At 40.9% G+C, this 18,022-nt stretch overlaps 2 protein-coding genes across 3 annotated transcripts in view; one reads left to right on the top strand and one right to left on the bottom strand.

The window, feature by feature from the left end:
- The window catches only part of LOC120243574, a 49,924-nt gene extending 34,429 nt beyond the window's left edge, over positions 1-15,495 (bottom strand). The window contains exons 1-2 of the mRNA XM_039249782.1: positions 15,383-15,495; positions 14,359-15,137 (exon numbers count right to left, since the gene is read on the bottom strand). Of these exons, the coding sequence (XP_039105713.1) occupies positions 14,359-14,667 (309 nt within the window). The 5' untranslated portion in view covers positions 14,668-15,137; positions 15,383-15,495. The remainder of the gene's footprint in view (positions 1-14,358; positions 15,138-15,382) is intronic.
- A 131-nt stretch (positions 15,496-15,626) lies between these two features.
- The window catches only part of KMT2E (lysine methyltransferase 2E (inactive)), a 101,668-nt gene continuing 99,272 nt past the window's right edge, over positions 15,627-18,022 (top strand). For both annotated transcript variants that reach the window (XM_039249799.1, XM_039249798.1), the window contains exon 1: positions 15,627-15,980. The gene's annotated coding sequence lies outside the window, so the exon portion shown is untranslated. The remainder of the gene's footprint in view (positions 15,981-18,022) is intronic.

The following is an 18,022-nucleotide window of genomic DNA, read 5'->3' as shown; positions in this document are numbered from 1 at the left end:
ATTCAAGGGATAGAGAATGTGAACCCTTTCCATGTTAACCATTCTAAGATATCCAGGCTCATGTGAAACCCAAGACCTAGATTGTGAAGTTAGTGACTTAGAGGGAACAAATCTAACCTGCTTGTTGGGAAGCTATCCAGTCACTGCCAGAGTCTAATACACAAGGGAGTTACCAGGCATCTTGACAAAGACTGTTTATTATGATTAATAATTATAACTCTGTTCTTATAAACACCTTTTTCTCAAGTAGCTCAAAGACTTCTGGTACACAATGCCTCCTTGATGAGTGGTAACAACAGAATGAACAAGAAAATAAGGTCTGCCAAGTCAAAGGGAGAGGCTACAAAAAAGCATGAATAATCAAACTCTAAATAATGAAACTACTTTCAGATTCACAGCTTTTTCAAAATTTTTATTTAAGTTCATGTATAATTAACATACAGCATTTTAGTTTCAGGTGTACAAAAATCCATAACTTTAAGTATAAATGGCTGATGATGTCAAAACTTCCTACTCCTCTCTCAATCCAGAGAGCCAATACCCTACATTTACCTTCATCTGGTCATTATAATAGAGCTCTAAGTTTTAAAAAAGTTCACTGGTCTGACTCTAATTGAGTTCTAAAATACCAAATTTTATGACAGTTACAAAGATATCCTTTTCACTATGAATTATTTTCCAGAGTACTGAATTCACCCTTCAGGGACAAATGCTTAACTATCTTCTTCCCATCTCCCCAAGTCTTGTCCCAGGACTTGATTTTTGTAATTTGGTTCTTTTTACTTTGCTACTTCATATTTAGAATGATTATGTTTTAATTTTCACACAAATTACAGTTATTTCATAAAAATGCATGGCATGGAAAAACTCATTTTATTTACCAATATAAAATTAATTCCAGGGAATATATGACTTGACTGTTTTAGAAATGGGAAACATAATCTAAGTATTATTTGTTTAATTTTGGGCAGAAAGTATGATGGCAAGGTTTAGTATGGGAGGGAAAAAGTTTATGCATAGAAAACCAAGCAGCTGCTTCTCTTCCACAAATAACTGATTTTACCAAGCACCTGCACTCTGAGTTTAGAGTTCAATCCTAAAAAACAGAACAAAACTATACTCTTTATTCTAGTCCTCCAATTAAACTACTCTTTTTTTTTAATAATTTTTTTTTAAATGTTTTATTTATTTCTAGGAGAGAGAGAGAGAGAGACAGTGTGAGCAGGGGAGGGCCAGAGAGAGAGGGAGTCACAGACTGAAACAGGCTCCAGGCTCCGAGCTGGCAGCCAGCACAGAGCCCGACGCGGGGCTCGAACCCACGAACCGCGAGATCATGACCTAAGTGAAAGTCGGATGCTTAACCAACTAAGCCACCCAGGCGCCCCAATTAAACTACTCTTTGAACATAATTTGTTTTGCCATTTAGCTCCTAGAGATACACAGAAAAAATTGTGGGTCATAGCTATTAAGATCTAATCATCGGGATTCCTGGGTGGCTCAGGTAGTTAAGCATCCAACTTCAGCTCCGGTCATGATCTCACAGTTCCTGAGTTCAAGCTCCGCATTGGGTTCTGTACAGACAGCTCAGAGCCTAGAGCCTGCTTCAGATTCTGTTTCTGCATGGACCCCCCCTACCCCCCCACTTCCTCCCCTGCTGGTGCTCTGTCTCTCAAAACAAACAAACAAAAAACAAATGTTAAGGGGGAAAAAAAGATCTAATGATCATTTTGCTTTTTATGACCTAAATCTCACTTTAATAATGGTTTTAGTGTTTCGTTTTTAGTTTCTGAGACAGCTATTTGGGCCTAAAGGTATGAATTGGCATGTAATCTGCTACCTAAATGCAGCTTAAGAGGTCAGTTTACTTTGTAGCTTAATATGAAGAAAGTGGGAGTCTTGATTTCCCTTTCACTCTAGGTCGGCTAAGTCCTGGTCATCTTTACAGAAGCTGAGCATTTCTATAATACAAAACTTTGATGTATCAATTATAAATAAAATTCATTCTTGCCTTCAGAGGCAAGGAGAACAAACTTGGAACACTGATACACGTGTACTTACAGAAGAGTACACACTGTTCTATTAACAGGGAAGTCAGTAAAGTACAGAGTTAGAAAAAATGGAGAGGGGGAGTTAAAAATAGTAACTCAAAATTAGTTGCCTACTGTATGTTAATGATCATCCAAGATACAGAATGTATAAAGTATTGAAAACAAAAATGGGGGCGCCTGGGTGGCTCAGTTGGTTAAGCATCTGACCTTGGCTCAGGTCATGAACTCACAATTTGCAAGTTCGGGACCCAGGTCAGGCTCTATGCTATCAGCTCAGAGCCTGGAGCCTACTTTGGATTCTGTGTTTCCCTCTCTCTGCCCTCCTCCTCTGCACTGTATGTCTCCTCTCTCCCCCAAACATAAAAAAAAAGAAAACCAAAAAAAAAAACCCTCAGAAATATTTAACTTAAGCATTAAATGACTGGATTTGTATAAAAATGAAGGTAAAGGAAAGAAGGATAAAATCTGAAAATACCTAGGAAAAGAAAGTACTGAAACCTGAGTTATCTTGAGGGGCATCAATTTCATTTTTTTTTAAAATATTTTTTTATTTATTTCTAGGGGAGAGAGAGAGAGACAGCGTGAGCAGGGGAGGGTCAGAGAGAGGGAGACACAGACTCTGAAATAGGCTCCAGGCTCTAAGCTGGCAGTCAGCACAGAGCCCGACACGGGGCTCGAACCCACGAACCGCGAGATCATGACCTAAGCAAAAGTCGGATGCTTAACCGACTAAGCCACCCAGGCACCCCTCAATTTCCTCATTTGTAAGGAGAGCTAAATCAAAACTCCATTTCTATTCCTAAAAACAAACTGCTCTAAGATATACCATAAAAGCAAAGATAATGCAAGTTCAGCTAAAATAAAGTATAAACGGTATTCATTCTTAGCTAGTTCTGACACTTAGTTATATATTTGAATATCTAGGAAAAAGGAATTTGGTATCTAACACTGTGTCCCCCACCCCAAATGTTTTGAAGCACACAATATAAATACAAATAAATATAAAGCACACACAAATGAGCCACTGGATATAAAAGGCCTATAAATCAAACTTAATTTTTCAAAATGTTTAACTGTTGGGAGTCAGGAATCTTCAGAAAAAAGGAATAAGCTATAGTAATTTAGAAGTTGTCCAGAAAACTGTATTTGGTGACATCTTACATGATGAAACAAGGACTTAGATGTATCTTTATTTGAAAAAATGTTTTTTAAGGTTTATTTTTGAGAGAGAGTGTGAGCGGAGAAGGAACAGAGAAAGGGAGACACAGAATCTGAAGCAGGCTCCAGGCTCTGAGCTGTCAGCACAGAGCCCAGCCTGCAGGGCTTGCACTCAAACTGTGAGATCATGACCTGGGCCAAAGTTGGATACCTAACCGACTGAGCCACCCAGGTGCTCCTACAGATCTTTATTAAAAAAAAAAAAAAATCTTAAAAGTTCATACGGGGGGGCTGGGTGGCTAAGTCGGTTAAGTGTCCGCCTTTGGCTCAGGTTCGTAAGTTTGAGTGCTGACAGCAGAAAGCCCACTTCAGGTCTTCTGTCCCACTTTTCTCTCAAAAATAAATAAAAAGTAAAAACAAAACAAATACCCCAATGATGCCACAGTTTTTCCTCTTCCAAGTCAATGTCCTAACCTAACTGGGTATTATTATATAAGTTGCTTCTACTTTCTAATGTGTGTGCTCCCACTTGTATAAATGGTTAAGTTCTTCTGAAATACACACTGTAAAATAGTGAGACCATGGGAAATATGCCATGTCTATATAGGACGATATTCAAGTCATAATCACAACTTTGTTACAGCAGTTTTATATGGCCAGATAATATAACGTTTAACAATCACCTCTTGGTTATACAAGGATAGCATTTATATGTTTCAACAATTTGATTGTTAGGATTTCTGCTAATTGCCAAATGTATGTATTTTGTTCTAAAGCCTATTTAAAAAATTTAAAAATATACTTGGCGTGGACATAATAATGTACAATATACAAACCTGAAATTTGAAGCCTCTTAATAAACGTTCTGGGGTCTAGAATTTTAATAAGGAAAGCTGGTGTCATGGTGTGTTTCCTGATGCAGCAGCAAAATCACAAATTCTGGCTTCTACTATATAGGAAGACACAGGTTGCCTGTGCTACATGTATTTTCAGCATAAAATTTAAAATGCCATAACTCTACTAAATCCATGTTATTAATACTGACTATCAATTATTCATCTAATGCTGTCAAGCACTAAGCTATACATTCAGACTGTGTAGGTTGTAGGGGCACCTGGATGACTCAGTTGGTAAGAACATGCAACCCTTGATCTTGTGGTTGTGAGCTCAGGCCCCACATGGGTGTAGAGATTACTTAAAAATATAATCTTAAAAAGAAAAAAAAAGAGCATGTGTTTTAACAGGTGAGCATAACTGGGAAAGGAAAGTTGTCAAACTTGCTCATACTTGCTCTCTCATTCCCTTCTCTTTTCATGTCCAACCAGAGAGAAAAAAATGCAGCAAGAAAAGAATGTGATAAGAAATCAAATACTTTTTCTGACCCTAATCCCACCGAAAACTGAGGTAAAGGAGATTAGGAATAAGATCAATAACCTGATGTATGACAGACTTTTTACTAATGGTCCAATTTTTCATTTGGAATTAGTTGGCACTATCTGGGTTCCAGACCTATCCTGAGACTTATGCCAGTCATTTCCCCCTTTGAGAATATTTTCTCAAAACAGAAAAGGAAAAGAAAAAATAATGAGAGGCTTGGGTTCATTAGCAAAGGACTCTTTAAAAAAAAAAAAAAATTATTTGGTCACAACCCACCCTCTTTTCCAGTTTTTATCTCTCAAGGTACTGCGTACAAGTCTAGTCAAACTGGTTTCCCATATTTTAAACACATGTTCTCTATCCCTGTTCTATGCCTTCGCACATAAAGGTGTGCCAACTACAAATACATTGTGCTTCACTGCCCCTAACCTATCACTATTGAAATCCAAATATTTTGCCTCCTAGTCCAAAAATTTGATTTTCTCTGACAAACACATTACCTGTGAACGGGGGTTCTGCCTGAATGCTTATAGTACATACTCATATGGCTCATTCCTAAACTACATTATGCGCTAATACTTTAAGGGCCCAGTCCTAGACTGAACAATGACAGATGCACAGAAACCAGACTGAGTGCTAACATCACTGGCCAAACAAGTCAAAAGTGGGGGGAAAGATCTGTTTTAAACATTATGGTATAGAATAAATCAGATCATGCTGAATTTCATATTTCACTGACTTGCTATTAAAATAAACAAAGTATGGCAAAATTTCCAAGCACCTGGCATCAAATGAGATTATCTGTTATTTGTGCAACAAAACTAGGTGCCCATTATATGCCATGACTTTGCACTTCAGCTACAAATATGAATGAGACACTGCCTATCACAATCTCCTATATGAATAGAAAAGAGGAACCTAAACCTGACAATGTGATAGGTACAGAAACAAGAAAAGGGAAGGTCTCATTTTCTGGAGATAAAAAAATAATTGACAGTTTATAACAAACCCGTAATTGCTCCTGGAGCTCTCACTTCTCATTTAATCCTTATTACTAGTATGATAAAGTAGTTACTATTTTACCTACACCATGGATTATAAAACTAAGGAGAGCAAAGTACCTAGTTTCACTGAAGTGGAAGAGCAGATGGTAAAACTTCGGTTGTTTTAACTTAGTGGTGTTCATGATCCTCAATCTTTCACGAACTAATTGGAGTGGCATAAGCAAAAAATATTTGCTTTGGAGAGATATTTGATTATATGAATTAAGCTAGAAGTGTAAAAGAGAATCATTATCAAAAAACATTCAAGAAGGAAAGTTGAGAGAGATATAGTTCAAGTTTTGAATTTGTTTAGTTTGAATTCTGGAGTCCTCAATAGGTAACGATGTGGGAAATGACTACCACAATTGGTGAAAAGGTGGCTGGGGACATAGCACTGGGAAAATACCAACAGTTAAGCAGCAGAAAAAGAAACTCAATAAAACAGGAAAGACAAAAAGTTATCACTTAGCAAAGAATATTTAATGTGTAAACTAGAGAGTTTCAACAACGTATATTCTAAGGAATAGAAGACCACCCACATCTGGAGCAATTAATACAGAACTTGCACAGAATGTTACAGATACAGAGAATTTAATAGAGTCTTTCCTTATTCCTTAGGAATAAGAATATTTACCTAGAAGACTGAGTGAGTTAGTGGGCAAAGGGAGCCAGTTAGCTTTTAGATATTTAAAAAACCCACAGGTGCCTGGGTGGCTCAGTTGGTTAAGGAACCAACTCTCGATTCTGGCTCGAGTTATAATATCACGGTATTATGGGTTTGAGCCCCTCTTTGGACTCTGTGCTGACAGCACAGAGCCTGCTTGGGAAGCTCCCTCTCTCCCTGCCCCTCCCCCAGGCTCACTCTCCCTCTCTCAAAATAAATGAACTTAACACAAACAAACCCCCCCCCCCCCCGAAGATGGCACGAGTGAACGCTGAGTTCTGATGTTGTTACAAGATCTCCTTTTAGTAATTTTTTTAAAGGACTCTTGAATCATCCTTTTGATGTATCCTTACATTTTTACTCCCATTTGCCCTTTAACTGGCCATAAAGTGAGAACATGCAAACAAAGAGAGTAGCCACAGAGTAGATATCTAGCACAGATGTGGTCAGATAAGTTGTGTTTGGGACAGAAGAGAGATGCCTACACTACCATATGATTATTGTTATCATATGAACTTGAGAATAGAGAAAATTTTTTGCTGCCTTTTCATTCTGTAGGTTTCATCTGCAGAATGAGAAAAAAATGGGCATTTCTTGCTATCTAAAATATGTTTCTTCAGAAAGCAGTAGTCACCTTAGCATAGCCTTCCTTCATGAAAAATTTAAGTACTGGGATAAGACTAAACTAGAGGAATAGGTTCCCTCTCTATTTAAAAACATTAAAGTTTATGAGAAAGATAACAGGAACATTATATACATTGGGCATAATGTATATGTGATAGAGGTGCCAAGAGGCCATAGAGTGGATTCATTTTTAACATGTAAAAAGATTTATAAATTCCTACAAGGTTAGTTAAGTTCTGACCTAGCTATAAGAATTCAACTGTCTAACAAATCAGTATCAATTTTCCTAGTCCAGATATATTGCTAAACCAACTTGTGCTCACCAAGTGTTTATGTTACTTTACCTTTCAGGAATCAAATCATTGGTGGTGGAAGCACCATGGTTTGAAAAGGTTAATTAAGCAATGAGTGTTTTTCAGAGTTATCAGAACTAATTTATACTATTTTACTAAGGAAGGAGAAAACCTAAATTAGGCGAAGAAATCTGAAAACCTCAGGTTTAAAAACACAATAAAATACTAACCTAAGACAGCTAAGCTTGAAGAAATTTCCACTCCAGGGACCTCAGTACGTTAAATGCCTACCCTCTTGATTCAGCTCAGTTTATGCTCTTGCAAACCATGAGATGGAGTCCGGGGTCCAGGCTCTGCACTGACAGTGCGGAGACTGTTTGGGATTCTCTCCCTCTCTCTCTCTGCCCCTCCCCCACTCTTCCTCTCTCTCTAAAATAAACATTAAAAAAAGGACTTTAAAAGGCTACCATCTTTGTGCATTATGGAATAATCCAACAGTAAAAATAGTTATAAATAAAATACACCTAGGTGGCTCTGTCTTTTGGGGGTTGGGCATCCAACTTCCACTCACATCATGATCTCACAGCTTGTGGGTGTCAGCCAGGCATGGGGCTCTGTGCTGACAGCTCAGAGCCTGGAGCCGGCTTCACATTCTGTCTCTGTAGCTCTATGCCTCTTCCCCCACTCACGCTGCCTCTGGCTCTCTCTCAAAATATAAACGTTAAAAAGACATTTTGTTATTACTCTTACTATGACTAACAAGACTCAGGTAATTAAGTATGTACTGGCACGTCATTTATTTACTCATTTTATTTTTTCCAAAAATAATTTTATTTCTTAAAATTTTGAGTGTAGTTGGCATATGCACAATGTTACATTAGTTTCAGCATACCACATACTAAGTTTATACATTATGGCACAAATGTAGCCTGCTGTCACCATGCAAGAATATTACAATATAATTAACCATATTACCTATGCTGTATCTTCTTCTGTGACTATTCATTCCATATAATTTTGTCACCTAAAAAAGGAAAACAAATGGAATCCATTCCCTCTCCTAGGTCTAAAATGTAGCCATGTTCACTTTCTAGCTAGATCTACTAAGACTGAATATATTCAGCTTTGACACTCATCCTTTTAAAACGATTATTTTTCTTGAAAAAGTTTTTTTCTCTCCAAATCCTGGCAACACGTATGGATATTTCTGTAATGTCTTACATACCTCCTCCTTTTATTTTATTACTCCTACTTTCCTTCAGGATCTTACTCCATCTACATTAAGGGCTCTTAACAATCAGTCCCTTCCCCTAAGGTTGAAGGTAGGTAAGATTATTATTTTTTTAATGTTTTATTTTTGAGAGAAAGAGAGAGACAGCATAAGCAGGGAAGGGTGAGAGAGAGAGAGAGAGAGAGAGAGAGAGAGAATCAGAAGACAGACCCCAGGCTCTAAGCTAGAGCCTGATGCGGGTCTCGAACCCGCGAACCGCAAGATCATGACTGGAGTTGAAGTTGGACGCCTAACCGACTGAGCCACCCAGGCGCCCCAGAAAGTAGGTAAGATTTAAAACAAACGTAATATACTTCACTGTCATGTGTCTTAGCTTAAAACAAAGTCTTCATTCAGACAATGTAACTAAGACAAGGAATATAAACTTTAATAAGGTCAGAACCTCAAGTAAGATTAGTTAGTAACTGAGTATTAAATTTGTTTGTGGGCACTCAGCATTCCTTTTTTGGGGGGGGGGTGAAGGGATTCACTAGCAGATAAATATTTCTAGTGCTTAAATTTAAGCCTTTCCAACATTTCCTCTTCACTTTCACTAAACTAGTATCAACGAGCTGGTGTGGCTTACTTTGCTAATTTAAGACTTTATTTCATTTTTTATCTCCACACGCAACGTGGGGTTCAAACCCACAACCCCAAAATCAAGAGTCCCATGTGCTCCACTGTCAGAGGCAACCAGGCACCCCTTACTCTAATTTAAAACAAAAACTCTTGTTATTCCCAAATCCTTAATTCCATTTGTTATTCCCTTACTATTAACCAATGATATTTCTTTTTTTTGATGGTACCGGTCAGCAACAAACCAACCTATACACAAAGAAATGGAAGTGGCATTAAAATTTCACTGAATTCAAAAAGGTAGAATAAAGGTTGGGAGAAACTAGTAAGTAAACATTTTGACAGATATAAATGCTTCAAAAGTTGTAATTACAAAGCAGTTTATCTTGTCAACCTAACTAAAAGTGTAAAGCCTAGGAATGTTTTGTGGGTTTTAAATACAGTAGTAATACAAATTATTTTGTTCATGTTAGAGCTGAAGTTCCTATCTGTTCCAGGAACAAAAGTAATCAGAGGGTAAAAAACAGATTATAGCTTTAAATCTGAGACACAAGTTATCAATATACTTTAGGAGGGCACTTTAAAAATACTTTTGAGGATAAAAATAGTAAAGTGACATAAATCGCTTGGAATAAATAAGGTATAATTTAAACTCCATTTAAGTTTCTGTTGTATGAAATATTTATCCTAGTATGATAACCAAATTATTAGGATCAGTTCTGTCAAAGAGATAGTTGTTCAGTGAAGGAATATGTTGTACGTCAAAAGGATGATGCTGACCCATACTGCTGTTTCGTGGTGTGCTTACAACAAACAACCCCAAATCCAATTTTCTTTTATAAAAAATACAAATGCAAGATAAACTCTGCATACTTCAATGCTTATGGCAAGCAGAGCCAACGAAGGGAAAATGTCATAAAGTTTAAGAAAACAAAACACAATCACAAGCTTTAAATAGGACATAGTCGGTAAACTAGGAACATTCCAGAAATTTTGTTGTTTAAACTACCATTCACTTCAAGCAAAGAAAGGGACCTCCAAAAGATTTTTCAGCTCTTCTTGGCTGGCTCCATTTTTACATCTGATGCTGAAGTTCACAGTTTACACAGACTATTAAAAGCCCTTTTTGCTTTATCTACTGTTAAATCAACCCAGAGAACAGAATGGTGGGCTTTATAATCTTTTGTTAGCTTTCTATTTGGTTCATTCAGGTAGAAGCAGAAGAGTTTCTCTACATTCCAATTCAAACTCCATACTTAAAAATGCTTCAGGGGCGCCTGGGTGGCTTAGTCGGTTAAGCGTCCAACTTTCGCTTAGGTCATGATCTCACAGTTCGTGGGTTCGAGCCCCGCGTCAGGCTCTGTGCTGGCTGCCAGCTCAGAGTCTGGAGCCTGTTTCAGTCTGTGACTCCCTCTCTCTCTGACCCTCCCCTGCTCACGCTGTCTCTCTCTCTCCTAGAAATAAATAAACATTTAAAAAAAAAATGCTTCAAACCTGAACTGAACAATTCAAACAGGGTTTACAGGCCTGATCTTTTTGAAGAGCAGAGAGCAGGTAGCTTTCAAATGTTTTCGTCCTTTTCAAAAAAATTTTTGAGAGCGAGCGAGGGAGCACAAGTAGGGGAGGGGCAAAGAGTGAGAAAGAGAAAACAATCTGAAGCAGCTCTAGGCTTTAAGCTGTCAGCACAGAGCCTGACCCTGGGCTCAAACTCAGGAACCATGAGATCATGACCAGTGCTGAAGTCAGATGCTTAACCTACTGAGCCACCTAGGTGCCCCTGAAAAATGTTTGCTGAATACTCAAGAATAAACTTATTTTCTCTCTTAAGAAAAGCAATCAAGTAATCCACAACCCAGTAAGTCTTTTGAGCACTGTTTACAAATAGAGATTTCAGGTTTAATATCAACCTAACACCTTGGCCAGAAAGAGAGAGCATTATATTCATTTTTTAGGAAGTTAAACTAATCAAGTAATATGCATTTAACACCAGTATTTTAAGGTCTATTTAATGGTCCAAGTTCAATTCTCAAACATAAATCTTTTCATTCTATACTAAAGGCCACTAAAATCAGGGGTGGGGCAGAAGAAAATTCCATATATAAACAAAATCCGAGGGTGCCTGGATGACTCAGTCGGTTGAGTGTCTGACTTCAGCTCAGGTCATGATCTAACCTCTGGTGAGTGCCAGCCTTGCATCAGGCTCTGTGCTGACAGCTGAGAGCCTGAAGCCTGCTTCAGATTCTGTGTCTCCCTCTCTCTCTGCCCCTATCCAGCTCACACTCTGTCTCTCTCAAAAATAAACCTTAAAAAAAAGATTAAAAACAAAAAAAATACAGTGAAAGTCTGTTTTCTTGCTTTGAACTTGAATTTCAAAAGACAGACAAGGACTACTCAAAAATACCCCAAAAGGCTTTAATAGCAGACATAAAGGTCATAAGCTTAAATCTGATTCCTAGAATTTTTATTGCAGAGCTTCATTTTACGTGCAATTTAGTAAGTCCTGTTATTGGAATGTCAACTTCACAATACATACATGTAGCTACTAGAGGCTGGCAGATGACAGCAAGAAAAATCACAATACCTAAACTCAAGAGCAAAACAAATGGGCCCTATAGAAGCAAAGCAAGCAATAGTACATACCTTGATATACCCCAAACACATCAAGGAAATATAAACCCAAAAAAATCAGTTCATATATTGTTAAAGTATGTAGGTTAAACTGTTCTCTAGATTTCCCGCCATCTTGTTAAGTCAAAGGAGAGGAAACCTGCTTGTGAGCCTCCTTAAACTTTGATCTCCTTTCCAAAACCTGGTGGTCAAGGGTGTTTTTGAAAAAGTGTGAAAGCTGCATTCTACGGTTTGGACTATACACTCTATTAGTAGAGTGTTATCTACCTCAAAAACAAACAAAAAAAACCCCAAAAAACTTGTACACCTGAATGCCAACAAAGTGTCAAGCACTGGACTGAGTCATCAACCTCAAGAACTGGCTCATTTGCCTTGGGATTAAGGATTTGGAAGAGTTTTGGGAGGCAAAGTCTCAAGTTAACAGAAGTGTTAATTCAGGTAGTGTGGACAAAGACACAAAAGTATGAAATAGCACAGCACTTGGTATGTACTTTAGTCCAAAAGTGGATGTCTGAATCTAAAGCCAGTGATAAACTATTCCCATTGTAAAAGGGACGAGACTGTGAACAAAAATAAAGAAAGGATAGGGAATGGTTTACTTAAATAACGAAACATAAAAAGCAAAAGTTTTTTGAGGGAATGGGTGAACAAAGTTCTTAGGAATCTAGTACAAGCTCAGTATTTTTATGGGAGCTCAGAAAGCCTGTGGTTCCCCTCCCTGTAAACCTTAACTTTCCAGCTACAGCTCTGAGATGAAAATATAGGCTTTGCTGGGGAATAACAGGCATAAATAAAATTGCCCAAGGAGAACATGGAACACAAAGATAGTCGAAATAACTGCGAGTAGTATTTAAAATGCCACAGGAATGTAAAGAAAAACTAGAGCTCAAGATTTAGCAATTAGGAATGAAGACACATGCTGATGAAAAAGTCAAAACATGGATGTGTTTCTATTAGCTTGATATATGGCTTCTCTTCCTTATTAAGTCAGAGTGAAGCTAGGAAGACCATGCGACCTTAAAATCTGACTTCATATTTAATCCCTCTTCCTTAAGTCAAAATAAAAATTGCTATGACAGTAAAGGAGATATAACTTACACATGACAAGTAAATCCTCGAAGTTATTCAAGGGTTCTTATAAACAAAAGGCCCATTTTATATTCACAATGGACCTAAAACACACTTTGAACTCTAAAATCCTTGTTCTTCTTCTATATTAACAGTTTAATTAGCCTTCTTAGTTCATTCATATTGTTAATTCACTGAAAAAGCCACAGAAACTAGTAAGGGCTTAAGTACAAACAAAGTAAAAACTCAATCTTGTTTTCAAACTACCAAGTCCACAACACTAAAGGAAATAACATAACCTTGACCCCAGGTTAAAACCCATCTTTTCAGGTCCAGCAAACATTTCCTCCTAGCACCAGATATGTTCTGTCAAAAAGCAAGCCAGGTTTCAGTGCAAATGCCTTTGTTGTGGAACTCCCAGCTCTCCACCCAAGGGGAAAAGACTTTTAAATCTTCACTAGTTAATGGCTACTATGCTTGTCTGGCCAGCTGGGAATTATCAAAAACAAAATTAGTCTTTCTTACTGATCTACCAATATATATACCTTAATACCTTTTGAACTAAAGGTCTTCAACCAACAAGGTTTCTAAAACTAAAACTAAAGTTCATACTTCCACAAAAGTGATTAAAGATGAGGTCTTCATAATGGTGCAGGATTCTTAAGGAAGAACATTTACCGAAAGTGATTTCATCTTTTATTTTTTAAAAACCATAGTTAAGAGGGCGACAGAAAGACAAAGTACTTAAAACATCCTTACAACTTCATATAGATCACAACGCTATCGCTTTTATTATTTCTGATCACGCCTAAATTTAGGAAAAGCAAATCCACTAATATTACACATTCTTGTAAAATACACAGATAAGGAGAATATGGGAGGAAAGTACAGAGGAAAGGAACAGAAAGCCTGAGAAAGGTCTTCAAAATTCAGACGGCATATTCCTTGTAACTTCGGAGATGTTAAGTGTTCCTGGGTGTTATTTACACCTTTTACATTTGCTTCTAAATTTAGGAAACACAGTTTCTACCAGGATCTGAGAAATTTTACGTTTTCTCTCAAAACAATTGATAACGCTTGACGTTGTGGCCCAGGAGCTAGTCTCTACTCAGTCCAGTGGCCCTCAGGGACTCATAGTAGATTCTCACATTAGGAACCTGCCACCTTACGTAAGTACTTTGCAAGGAGAAAGGTAGATAAGAAAATAGGGCACCAACCTTCTCCTCCACCAACAGCCGTCACACCCAAAAGGAGTGTCCCTCCAGGGGCTTTCCCCTGGGAGCCGCAGCTGTAAGCTGTATGGGGGAGGGGAAGCGCTCTCAAACAGTCATCTCTTCCTCTTCAGGCCGCCAACGCCGACCGCACCACAGTCTCCTCCGCCCAAGCCCTTTCCCCTCCCCCGCCCCAGCCTGGGTCTGAGCCAAACCCCACAGGAATGCAGCCCGGTCACATGCGCTGCGGCGGCGGTGGACGTGCCTCTCCCCCCGCGCCCCAAGGAGACCCAGCGCCATCTTGCCCTGACGCAGTTACAAAAGTCATGAGAGAAATTGTGTCTCCTCGTCCGCGCCAGCTCCCCAAGGTTTCGCAGAGGCCGAGCCGGGGCCCTCACCTCGCGCAGGGACAGGAGAAAATACTCAGGGAAGAGCCTTGGGATTCTCTTCGCCACTGCTTGGGTTCCACATCGGCCGCGGCACCAACCATCACCATCGTCACTTCTCCCTCTCTGCCTGTGCAACAGCCTACCCCGACGGCTCTGGCCCCACCCGCTGCTGCAGCATGAGGTCATCGCTAGCCAATCACTACTAGCCCGACAGGACACATCAGGCACTGATTGGCCGCGTGGACCGCCTCTGCCTCTCCCCACTCCGCTTACCAAGCGCTCCGGGTCTCTGTGGAGCAAGAAGACGGAAACCGCCATTTCGGGGAAAGACCCCGAAAACAAGAACCGGAATCACGGTGTTATTTTAGTGGGGAAACCCTTGTTTTATTCTTTGGCCTCCCCCTTTCTTCTTCGAGATAACCGTCTCTCTGTCCCTCCCTCGTTTAATCACCGCCACATTAAGGAACTCCCGCTCCCCACCCCGCACATTGTCCCGCCGGCGGGGAAATCCTTCCCCGGGGCCAAGAGAAGTAGGAGGCAGCGACGGCAACTGCACCGACGGCAACGGCAGCTTTTTACCCCGATACACGGTGGCAGGGAAGCGGCGCTGACGGTGGCTGTATTTTTCCTGCTGCTTCTCCCCCCGACCTCTTCCGTTTCTCGCTCCTCCATCGAGACGGCGCTGGACGCTCCAGCTCCGCTTTTATCCGGTGCCCGGAGTCTGCGCACTGGAGCCTCCTCAGCCCCTAGTGGGCGTCGAGTGACACCCCAAACGAGTTCACCCAGCGCTGGAGGCCAGATTGGGGAGGGGGAGGGGAAGACGGAGACTGAGGTTGTTTGGGGAGTGGGAGAGAGTCCATCGTTTTTGGAGGGTGATGGGGGTGGGGGTAGGGGTAAGTCGTTCCCAGGGCCTGCGTCCTTATCCTTCCACCCAGTAGTGGCGTGCCCAAGCTCGCCGATATCCAGACTTGAGGGCTACTCAAGAAAAAGGGATAAAGAACCAATCCCACCAAATATCGAAACTTCCCCAAACCTTCTGTAAATTGTTGAGTGCATCTGTTCTGAAAAAAGACGGAGATTCTGCCCACCTCTCTGCTTCCAGTTGGCTATCTTCAAGCCTCTGTTCAAGAGGCAACAGCGGGCGGCAGCCCACAAGCAAAATGGCGGCGGGCAGCTTCGTCCCCACCCCCTCTGCCCCTGCGGAGCGGGGCGGGCGGGCCCCGTGCACTTGCCGCCGCCGCCGCCGCCGCCGCCGCCGCCGCCGCCGCCGCGGCCGCCGCCGCCGTCGCCGCCATTTTCCCAGAGCGAGAGGCAGTGACACTGAGCGGGCGCAGGGGGCCGAGTCGGAGACCGTGCCTGAGTTCGGGAGCGGCAACAGAGGGGGCACAGACACTCTGAGCAGCTTGCCGTCGCCTCTGCGTTCCTGTTGACTATTTGGGTGCCCCCTCCCCTACTCCTTGATTGCTGGTGAAGAGGCTGCGCGCTGCTGTTTGGGGAGGGGGTGTGTGGAGCCGGGTCCTGTGTCCGCAGTGGCTGCTGTCGGGAGGTCGTCTGTTCGCGGAGGTGTGGAGAGACTCCTCGGGGGTCGAGCAGATAACGGGGTTCGGGTGTCTGGTGTGTGAACATCACAGGTGAGTGCATGTCGTCTCCTTGGGAGTTCTTGGGGTTTGTGGGGTGGAGGGACGCGTGTTTCAAGGGGGAGGGGGCTTTCTCATTTTTATCCTTCCGGGGGTGTGGGGGGAGTCGACGTTGACTCTCAGGTGTCTGGGCTGGGGCAAGACGTTGCTTGGTTGAATCGAATTTATCCTTTCTCTTCCCTGTCCCTGGAAAGGGAGCATTATGGCGGGTTTTAGGGTTGGGGAAAGGGGAAACTGGCAGTTAAACCCCCTTGAGAGTGGGAGTTAGGGAGGGGGCGCACTCCTCATTGGCAGCGGGTTAAGGCCGCTTGGGTGAGGAGGGAGGCTTGTGACTATTAGCAGGGTTTGTGTCGAAGTGGTCCCAGGAGCTGCCAGCTCTCCCTTTCCTCGACCGCATCTTGTTCAGGTGCTGAAAAGCCGTTTAGGCCCCATTTTCTTCACCCATTTTCTTCATTGGCAATCGCTGGTATAATTTTCAGCTAAATACGAAGGGGGTTAGAAGGACGCTCTGGGTCTCTCTCTCCCTTTGTGGGAGAACGAGACAGCTCCTCATCCTCTCCGGGAGAGGGTAAACCCGCCCCTGAGGTGGTCACCCCAGTACCCAGCCTTCTCAGTCTCCTCCCCCACTCCTCTTGCATTATCGCCGTCCTTTACTGTACTGGAGGCTTAGAATCCACAATATGGCACATTACAGAAAAGCTTATTTTGACCAAGGGATTGGCACAAACACTGGCAGCAGATACAGAAGAGAAACAAACGGTTCACTGTGCTAAACGGGGGAGGGGGAGAGAAAAAACAATCCGGAGTGCTCTCTTCCCCTGGCCTCAGTTCCGTAGAGATCCGTTCTTGCTGGGGTCTGTCTTAAGAATGATACAATTTAAAGTCAGAGAGAAATCGCCAGAGTTCGCTTTGGAGTAAAACCCGGTTTTTTTGCCTATTTCCCCCCCTTGTAGAGATGTGAATAACGTAAGGTGTTGGAGTTCTGGAGACCTTGGACAGAATTAAGTGAGGTGCATTCAACTCTAGGCTGGAGACATCAATACCTAATTGTAAAATAGTCCCGTTTTTTCCTTTATTTTCCGAGATGGGAAGTAAAAAGTGAAATTTCCCTCTTTTGTCCTTTACAGATTCTAAAAATGGCGGCCCCAGGCTGATGTTGTGGTAATCTAATCAGCTCGGGTCCTCCACACCCCATGCAGTGCGTTTGTCTGCAGCATATTACAGGCTTATTATGTTTACATGAAAAGACTGTGCTGCTTTTCTTTCCCAAATAGTTTACCAAAATGTGTTGGTTTAACTGCAAATTACAATGCTGTATTTTAGTCGATTAATTTTGTTGGTTTTTCCTGAGAGGGAAATAAAATGACACCACTTTCAAAAAATAAATAAATAAAAACACTCAGGTTGCCTTAGAAATTTGAGTAGTTAGGATAGGTGCACTTAAATATTTAAAAAAATGATTTGGGACAAATAATAGTTTCTGCTTGTTTAATCCAAGTGGTTTTTATTCACTGTGCTAAAGTAAGTTAAATGTTTGGTAAGTGTGTAAGTGCAACATTTTGTGTGAGTATATGTTTTAATTTAGAGTGTAATGGTTCCCATCCAACGCTTGACCAGTTTTGTGAATTTTGGTTTTTTTACTCTTTCAGATTAATTTTTAGGGAGCTGTACAAACAAGCCTAAACCTGTTACTTCACTGGGTGTGGAGATGCTTGTTCTTCCCACTATTATGTTTTGCATCCATTTTTCTCATATATTTAAGCATTCCTTATGCACTTTCTAACTAGTTTGTATATTTCATGAAGGGAAGCTTCATGCTTTGCTGCCTTTTAAAATTGTTTTATAGCATACAGTCATAATTATGTAAGTAAAAAAGTAAGGCTTTAGTTCTTGATACCCCGCCCTGTACCCATTTACCTATTATGGGATGTGGAACTTAGTCTGTTTTAATAGACTAAATAAAAGCCATACCATAATATAGGGTCTTGGATCCCTTTTATGCTAATTTTAGAATCTTATAGATGGAAGCAGAAAAT

This window comes from Hyaena hyaena, unplaced genomic scaffold (assembly GCF_003009895.1).
Source record: "Hyaena hyaena isolate Hyena2069 unplaced genomic scaffold, ASM300989v1 scaffold_347, whole genome shotgun sequence".
Lineage (NCBI taxonomy): Eukaryota > Metazoa > Chordata > Mammalia > Carnivora > Hyaenidae > Hyaena > Hyaena hyaena.
Note: the sequence above shows the minus strand (reverse complement) of the source record. Positions and strands in the feature narration are given on the sequence as shown.